General features: G+C 40.7%; 1 protein-coding gene across 1 annotated transcript; it reads right to left on the bottom strand.

Moving 5' to 3' along the window:
• Positions 1 to 4,458: 4,458 nt before the first annotated feature.
• Positions 4,459 to 6,367, bottom strand: LOC106403626. Its single transcript, XM_013844442.1, has 2 exons — positions 5,657 to 6,367; positions 4,459 to 4,680 (listed from the first exon to the last, which is right to left on the bottom strand). Exons 1-2 carry the CDS (start codon positions 6,365 to 6,367, stop codon positions 4,459 to 4,461), a joined length of 933 nt encoding a protein of 310 aa, XP_013699896.1.
• Positions 6,368 to 9,634: the final 3,267 nt, after the last annotated feature.

Here is a 9,634-nt window from a genome sequence, read left to right as displayed (position 1 = left end):
GTTCGCTAGTACTACCATGTTCATAATCAGTTTCCCCATGATGATACCAAATTTTGTAACTTCGTGTAAACCCACTCAAATATAGATGAGTCCAAACATCCCACTCTTTAATAACCTTTCTATTTTTACAATTAGAGCAAGGACATCTTAACATACATGTTTTTGCTTCCGGTTGTCGGTGAACTAACCCCATGAATTCGGTTATACCTCGTTGGTATTCTTCCGTAAGCAATCTCGTGTTCGGATCCAAATGTGGTCGATCGATCCAAGAACGAAAATAATTTGAAGAAGACATGTTTTTTATGAATCAAATTCGTGTGTAAAGAGAGTAAGAGGGAGGATCAAGCTATGGAGTGAATGAAGAGGAAGAGGGGTGCTTGTATTTATAGTTGAAATCCTGCCGACAGACCGAGGAAATTCCGATGGAATACCGATGGCAAGGGCTCTTTCCTCGGAATTTCCTCTGAATTTTTAAAATCCCCCAACGGCTCTCTAAAGGCTATAATATATCCTCGGAATTCATTGGTTTTTTCCGAGGAATACATTTTTCCTCGGTATTCCATAAGAATATTCCGACGGATTGATATTTCTTCGGAATTCCGTCGGTATATTCCGAGGAAATTCCGAGGAAACCAAATTTTGTGTTTCCTCGGAATATCCTCGAAAATTCCTCGGGATATTCCGAGGATTTCATTTTCCGTTGGAATGTCCGTCAGAATACCGCTGTTTTCTTGTAGTGAAGGTAATTGTTCGGCGGTTTAAGTTGAAGTTGTTTTAAGGATGGGAAAACTGCTAGACTTAGGCAAATTCTCAGGTATGAAAAGCATGTAACTTAGTTTAGACTAAGGGGTTTGACGGTTTATGAACTCAAACAATGGTGAACCAGATGGGTTTTCTTTACTAGATCTCGGATCTCAACTGTCATCTATTGATCTCGAGAAAGAGTCGATCGATGTGACTATATGCACATTGTTCGATACACCTTTCAAACAATCGATCGACACAACGATAGTCGCGTCGATCGACGGTTCTTCTAGCAACCTTTGCGAGCGGGTTTGAATCTGTTCTCTAACTTTCTAGACCAACTCTCGTTGTTATCTAGTCAGTTAGATCACGCCGGCTATTTCAGGTATTGAAGGTAACGGTTGGTTATCTCAATTAATCCTAAGATCTAAAATGAGGGTGATCAATCCTAATTTTAGCATTAAGTTCAACAAGCATGAAAGAACTATCAAAACACCTTATTAACAGTCTTGTTAGCAGCACATATTTTCAACCTTTATGAGAAACCTAAATCTAACAATTGGGTTTACTCAGACATATTCGTGAGAGACAAAGTCATGATGGGTTGAATAAAACTCAAATGAAATATTGAACACAAAAAGTAAGAGTAATAGAAATAAAGGAGTTCAAGATCTTCTCTATTATGCAGTCTCAGATCTATCTCTCCAATCCTAAGCTCTCCTAATAGTAGCCAAAATGCTTATTCTCCAAACTAGGTCTTTAGGTCAGTCTGCCTCTAAAATGATACAAAACCCTAGTACATATAGCCTCCCAGGCCGCTAAGGGCTTAGGTTGCCATTGATAAACTTTTACGAAATGAAATCTTCTAATTTCGTGATTAATCCTCGGGTGATCCAACATCGATCGATGGCGTTCAACGGTTGTCTATCGATATTAATTGGCTCTGGTCGATCGATATTGCTCTTCAAGCGTCGATCGATGCTGTACGCGTAAAAGTACTCCAAAGCGTCCCAAAAGCATCATTTCCTTCTATCAAGTAACTGAACCTGTAATTGCTTTGAAAAGACTCTAAAACATAGTAAATAGATCTTAAAACACTTATATACCATGACTAAAAATTGGTGAAATTCATGGTATATCAACTCCGCCAGACTTATCATTTTGCTTGTCCTCAAGCAAAACAAATGGACAGTCTCTCTGAAAGAGGTTTGACAACATCAGGGACTCGCAGATTTAAAACATAAAATTCATCACCTCTACAATATTGCAATCCACATCTAAAAGGTCCTAATCACAAAGCACATTATGCAATATCCTAACTTAGCAACCAAATTCGTATAGCCACAACTTAGCAAATCTTATCTGATATTCCCCTTGACTAACCTCATTTCTTAGCATAAATAAAAGTGCAGGCTTTACCTTGGGGGATGCAAGGATTCTCAAACAAGTTTCTGGATTTGCAGGTAAAAGTTAGTTCCTAATTTCTCTCTCTCTAATTTCTCTCTTGAGTCAAAGTCTGCTTATATTGCAAGATCATTGACCAAGATTGGACAGGCTTCCATGAATCAAGACTTAATGGTGGTTGCCACCAAGTCCTGTTCACTTCTTTTTGACTGATACCCAAGAATTCTTTGTGAAGCGAGCCTTGAAGATTGCCGCCTCCAAGTCCCGTTCGAATTCTTTTTGTTGGAATCCTTATGAAGCAAGCCTTAATAGTTGTAGCCACCAAGTTCTGTTCGGATTCCATCTAACAAAATCCTAAGTCCTATTTAAATAATAAATTTCGATTTTTTTTAGATAACTAAATAACTACTCTAGGGTCGAAATAGAGAGAGAAAATGTGATAAATAAATCTACATAAGGCTTTACCTTCCAGACTTGTTCGAAAAATCCGATCCCATGTATACTAAGCCCCAAGACAAGCAGTAGTGTCAGGTTAGTGTTGGAGGTTAGCTTTGGTTCTTTCAAACAAGCTAGGCAAGTGTGTATAGTTGACAAGTTGATCCGCTTTAGCATCTTTAGTACTATCTGCAATCAGTAAATCTAGAATGGTGCTAAAAAGTGGTTAGACATTCAAGTAAAAATCATAAGTTCATAGTCCCCTTCTTGACTCAATAAAATTATTTTGAAAAGATGTTGACAAAACTCAAGAAGATGGTGTTTGTACTACCTCCCCCAGACTTAAATTACACCATCTCGGTGTAAAGTGTCCAAAGGTGGTGATAAGAAAAGTTAGATGTTTGAGATGTTAGAGCAAGGTGTCGTACCTATCTGTCCCGCACATCGATCGATACCATCCACTCCGTGTCGATCGATGGCGAAGAACAGAAAATTCTGCATCATGTCTGGAATCTAACTCATGTGATCTGTCAGTGTGGTTAGCTCTGTTAGACACTCCAAACATAAGAAATAAGCAAACAGTCTCAAACATAAAACTTAGATATGTCTAAAAAAATATAAATCCTACAAGTTCGAAAAATAGAAAAACAAGTGCATAAGGGAAAGAGATAGAAATGGGAGGACTAGTCGGTGTCCTCGCTGGTCTCGTCGTCGCTCTCGGACGAAGGGTCTCTGCGCTGCCTGGAACGTCCTGCCGCTACTGGTGAGTGAGCTCTGATGGTCCTCCTGCTCGTGCAAGATACTCTAGCCCAGATGGCACGAAGAGCATCCACAACTACCCTCTGAAAGTCTCCCTGATCGCGCATAGGGATGTCTGGAATGTTCGGGAAGTCAGGAAGAGGTGGCTATGGTTGTCCCTGTGTAGCTCTGGTTCGACGCACTCCGGGAGGTCTGCGCGGGATGGCCGGAAGATCGCGGAGGAGCTGGGCATCAGGCATGAACCGGAGTCTCTCGACACTGTAATCGAAGTCTGTGATCGTCCTGTTCGGCATCTGCAGTAGGCAGTGCTGGTTCCCGATCCTGAAACTCCAAAGAAGTTCCTCGTTGAGCCAACCTGAGTTCATCAGGTGCGGCTCGTCCAAGAAGCGGTGGGAGCGGTCGGCTGTGCTCGGGTCTAGGCGGATGCCTAAATACTCAAAGATCGGTGTCAGCAAACTCCCAACCGTCTCCTTCTTCATGCCTTTGCCCGTGAAGGGTTTTTTCTTCAATTCCACCAAGTGCGCAGCAAAAATGGCTCCAAGGTTTGGAGTCACTACGTCGTTGGCCACATCGAGATGAGTCAGGTCCACCAAGCCGTTTACTCCACAGAAGAGCAGTGTAAGCTCATGTATCCTCACCTTGTTGGGATCCATCTTGTAAACCAACGTGTTTGCAAGAGCCCGTAGAAAGTACCGGAGGGTAGGGTGACAGATATCTGTCTGCGTGGCGGAGTTGGAGTCCCACGCTCCCGTGCCGATTATCTCCCAGAAACTGTTGAGGCCGTTGGAAAGGTGGGAGCTTGCTCGGGGTTGCAGTCTCATCGAAATCGTAGATGCGCCAGAGCTCGGGGATGGAGATCCTGTATCGAATCCCCTTGGCGAAGAAGGTCAGTGTACCATCTCCTGCTACCCTCACCCTCGATGTGCTGTAGGTGAACTCAACTGTGGCCATAAACTGTCTGACCAAGTCGACGTGGAGATCGTAAGCACGAGTGGCCATGGTGCCAAGTCCGAGCTGCGTGATCATCTCTTCGATGTCTGTCTCGATCCGTAGCTTCCGTAAGATGTATTAGTCGATGAACCGTGTGGGCTCGATAGAGACGCCAAGCCAAGCATTTTAGAACAAGCTGTCGTAGTCGTCCCATTTGTCTTTGAGCACGCCGTTGATACACTCCTTGCTGTTGACCGCTTTCTTCGGGTCAGCGAACTCCTCGACGGTGTCGATGGGTGTTTTGTCGTCACGAGGCCAAGGGTCGCGGTGTTGTACGGAGGTGCTAGCTTTGTCGAATCTCCTCTTTGTCCTCCTCTCACGTCTCTCTGCGGCTGCGTCTGAGCTCATCTGAAAACAAACTGAAAAGAGAGTAGGAGTGAGACAGTGTTATCGATATATTTTGATATTGATCGATGAAGTATGTGAGACATCGATTGATATATTTCATTAAGGGTTAGTCGATAATAAGGATATCGATCGATGCTATAGAGTTCGCGTCGATCGATGTCGAATCACGAAACCTGCAAAAATCACTCAAGCCCAAATCGTACTTTCAAGGTATCAACAGCATAAGATTCACAATCATAACACTAGATAATCGTTAGAAACTTCAAAACCATCCCGAATTCAAGCCTAATCATAAGTTCTAGTTCATCTCAAAACTCAACTCTAAAAATTCCTAATAAAAGAGAATTTCGAAGTCAAACCTTGTAGATCGGGTGAGTGAATGAACTAAACAGATAGAGAATGAGAAATTGAGTGGATTAGGGCGAGAAACGGAAGAAATCCGTCAAGAATCGAGAGAGAAAAGAGAGGTTTTGATTTCGTTAGGGTTTTGGGAATGAGTGGAGAAAGAGGCTGATGTCAAGCTAAATGAGGTTAACCCTCGATATGTCCGCATCGATCGATGGCAGAACAGCTACATCGATCGATATTTCTCCAAATGAACTACTCCTAATTTCTATTACTCCTAATATTTTACTAATAGCAAGATATAAATATAGATATAAAATTACGAGAAAATAAATTTTTTTTTTTTTGAAAGAAAATGGGTTGCCTCCCTTGCAGCGCTTGAATTTAAAGTCTTTAGCTCGACTTCCTGAATAAACTAGTTATCAAGGGTTCTTAGAATAATGGGCTGATGCGCTGGCGGTTTTGCCCAATAATGTTTCACTCGTTGGCCGTTCACTGTAAACTCATCCCCTTTATCACTTTTTAGAGTTATGGTTCTGGAGGGTTTTACGTATGTTACTGTGAATGGTCCGGACCAACGAGATCTAAGCCTTCCAGGAAATAACGTTAGCCGAGAGTTATAAAGAAGGACTTGATCATCCGGTTCAAAGTGTCGGGATAAGATCTTCTTATCGTGGTACGCTTTAGTCATTTCTTTATATAGTTTCGAATTTTCATAGGCTAAATGTCTGATTTCATCAAGCTCGTTAAGCTGGATGAGTCTCCTTTCAGCAGCAGGCTTTATATCAAAATTCAGAAGTTTAGTGGCCCAAGCTGCTTTATGCTCCAGTTCGACCGGTAAATGACAGGATTTGCCATAAAGGAGGTGGATTGGTGTTGTTCCCAACGGTGTCTTATAGGCGGTCATGTAGGTCCAAAGTGCATTATCTAGTTTCCTAGACCAATCCCTTCTAGAAATTCCTACAGTTTTCTCTAGAATTTCTTTGATTTGGCGATTAGAGACTTCTACCTGTCCACTGGTTTGTGGGTGGTAGGGAGTAGCTACTATATGCTGAACACCGTTCTTTTTAAGCAATCCATCAAAGACCTTATTGATGAAATGGGTTCCACCGTCACTAATGACTATTCTAGGAATTCCAAACCGTGGAAATATTATGCTCTTGAAAAGCTTAATAACGACGGATGCGTCATTGGTTGGGGAAGCTATTGCTTCAATCCATTTGGATATGTAGTCTACAACGACTAGTATATACTTGTTTCCGTATGAGGATGGGAAAGGACCCATGAAATCTATCCCCCAGCAATCAAAGACTTCTACTTCCAGAATGAACTTCTTTTCCATTTCGTGTCTTTTGCTGATTTTTCCTCGTCTTTGGCATCTGTCACATTGTGTTATAAATGCGTGGACATCGCGAAAAGTTATCGGCCACCGAATCCTGCTTGAAGGATTTTCGAAACCGTTTTGTAGGTGGCGAAATGTCCTGCATAGTCAGATCCATGACATTGGTATATAATGTTCGGAATTTCAGCTTCGGATACGCATCGTCTGTATATCCCATCAGAGCAATGCCTGTAGAGGTATGGTTCATCCCAATGATATCTTCTAACGTCTCTGAAGAATTTCTTCCTCATATATCCCTTGAGTTCTTCATGCTCGACTTCGTCTGCCAAATAATTGACTATATCAGCATACCAAGGTCGATCTTTTGAGTTTCTACCAATTGCGTGCACCCCACGTTGCGATTCTTCATCAGGTGTGAGATTTATTTTATCACCAGCAACGTTAACCGTTATGTCAATACTTATTTTTATAGACGAGGTGCCGTTATTGTGGTTACTAGGGAATCGAGGTGTTGCGATACTGTCGTTATCGATCGATGTATCACTACTTGAATCGATTGATATGTTTTCTTTCGCATCGATCGATGTCTCATCGGAAGTGAGAGATATTTGACCTACGAAAGATGTGCCTATGTGTGCAACGTTCTCTGTTGGGAAGAAATCGTCTATTTGGACGTTATCTTCTATTCTGATTCAAGAAAGATGGTCAGCGACTCCATTATCTACTCCTCGTTTATCTTTAATTTCAATATCAAACTCTTGGAGTAGTAAAATCCAGCATATGAGTCGAGGTTTTGCATCTTTCTTTTGCATCAAATATTTAATGGCAGCGTGGTCAGTGTGAACTATCACATGTGTGCCAATTAAATATTGACGGAATTTTTCAAATGCGTAAACTACGGCGAGTAGTTCTTTTTCTGTTGTTGCATAATTCCGTTGCGCTTCATCAAGCGTACGACTGGCATAGTAGATGACATGCTGCTTTTTATCTTTCCTTTGTCCCAAAACTGCTCCTATCGCAAAATCGCTCGCATCGCACATGATCTCGAAAGGGAGATTCCAGTCGGGGGCTTGAACGATGAGGGCAGTTATAAGGGATTTTTTAAAATCATCGAAAGCTTTCATGCATTCTGGGGTAAAGTCGAACTTTACTTCCTTGCACAAGAGGTCATTCAAAGGTCTAGCGATCTTGCTAAAATCTTGTATAAACCTCCTATAAAATCCGGCGTGTCCGAGAAAACTTCGCACGTCTTTTACATTTTTAGGTGCTGGTAGACCGGTCATCACCTCGATTTTAGCTCTATCTACCTCTATACCAGCGGCGAAAACCTTATGTCCTAATATGATGCCATCGTTAACCATAAAATGGCATTTTTCCCAATTTAGGATAAGGTTCTTTTCTTCGCATCTTTCCAATACCTTGCATAAATTATCGAGGCAACTCTTAAAATTTGATCTGTAGACTGAAAAGTCATCCCCAAAGACTTCCATAAAGTCCTCGATCATGTCTGTAAAGATTGACATCATGCAACGTTGGAAGGTGGCGGGAGCATTACAAAGACCAAATGGCATTCTTCGATACGCAAACGTTCCATAGGGGCATGTAAAGGTTGTCTTTTCTTGATCATCCGGATGTATGAGAATTTGAAAGAATCCGGAATATCCATCAAGAAAACAATAATACTGGTGATTGGCTAAACGCTCCAGCATTTGATCAATAAAGGGCAGGGGAAAGTGATCTTTCCTAGTAGCGGCATTTAATTTCCTATAGTCGATACACATCCTATGTCCAGTAACGGTAAGGATCGGGATGAGTTCATCGTTTTAGTTCTTCACTACTGTAATACCTCCCTTTTGGGTACAACATGTACATGGCTTACCCATTTACTATCCGAAATAGGATAGATAACTCCAGCATCTAGGAGTTTAATGATTTCCTTTTTGACTACTTCTTTTAAATTCGGGTTTAATCTCCTTTACTGTTCTACCGACGTTTTTGTGTCGTCTTCCAAATGAATACAGTGCATGCAGAGATCAGGAGAAATACCAGGAATATCATCAAGAGAATACCCGATTACTTTCTTGTACTTACGTAGTTTATTTAATAATAACGCAAGTTCTCCGCTAGTGAGATTAGCATTGACAATAACAGGAAATGCTAAAATTGGTCATAAAGAAATGCATATTTAAGACCACTGGGGAGGGGTTTGAATTCAATTTTTGGTGCTTTGTCTTTAGACCAATTAGATAATGAAGATGGTTGTCGATCGACGGCCTCTCTGAGGTATCGATCGACGATAATGTCTGAGTCATCATCTTCTTCGATGTTCGCAACCTTGATACTTGCATCCATCAGTCGCACGTAATCGTCTGTTCTGTTATCTATGCTGAAGATCTCCCTCTCTACATGGGTAAGAGTATTTTCCAAGGGGTCGTCTGAGCACATGTCTATGAAAGATTCCTTTTCCAGCTCAGAAACTATGGGTGGGCATATCGGTTTAGTTTTGGGTTTGGTTTGGGTTCGGTTTGGTTTGGTTAATTTGAGTTTTATAGAACTCAACCCAATTAAAACCAAAGTAGCTTTGGTTTGGGTTCGGTTTTGGGTTTAGTTTGGTTCGGTTTGGTTTAGTTCGGTTTGGTTTAGATTTAGTTTGGTTTTCTTTAAAGATCTATGAAACAAAAAACAAGCTCGATGACAAAACTCTTAACCACGTCAAAGGAAGAAATACATAATAAGCAAAGAGCTGACTATTTGTAATCTAATTAGCGTAACAAAAACTTGTAAGCATTCCAAAACCTATTAACTAAAAGACTATTTGCATCAACCTTTTTGTTTTTATTGATCCTATAATAACTGTTACATAATTTAGAGAATGAAAATTGGAGAAGATGAACGAAACGAGATAGCTACGATTTAGATGCTTATAATTTTTAGGTTTTGTTTTCAGTACAATCTTTAGGTATTAGGATTATTTGAATCATATTTGGATTTTTTTTTAAATATATGAAAGTTAAGAAAAAATGGAAAACAAAACTTTAACTAAAATTTACAATATGTTTACATATATATATATTTATATATTTATTTATAGATAAAAATATATTGGATTATTGGTTTGGTTCGGTTTGGTCCCAAACCAAACCAAACCATTCGGGTTGAGTAAAACATGAACCAATTGGGTTATGTAAAGACCACGGTTTGGTTTGGATCGGTTTAACTTCGGTTGGTTTGGTTTGGATCGGTTCGGTTTGGGTTTTTTGCCCACCC

Source organism: Brassica napus, chromosome C2 (assembly GCF_020379485.1).
Source record: "Brassica napus cultivar Da-Ae chromosome C2, Da-Ae, whole genome shotgun sequence".
Lineage (NCBI taxonomy): Eukaryota > Viridiplantae > Streptophyta > Magnoliopsida > Brassicales > Brassicaceae > Brassica > Brassica napus.
Note: the sequence above shows the minus strand (reverse complement) of the source record. Positions and strands in the feature narration are given on the sequence as shown.

Coding starts and splice junctions, on each gene's coding strand:
- LOC106403626 (XM_013844442.1), bottom strand. CDS start 6,367: ATGGAAAAGAAGTTCATTCTGGAAGTAGAAGTCTTTGATTGCTGGGGG. Junction 4,681..5,656: donor ACTTTGAACCGGATGATCAA/GTCCTTCTTTAT, acceptor GTTTGTTTTCAG/ATGAGCTCAGACGCAGCCGC.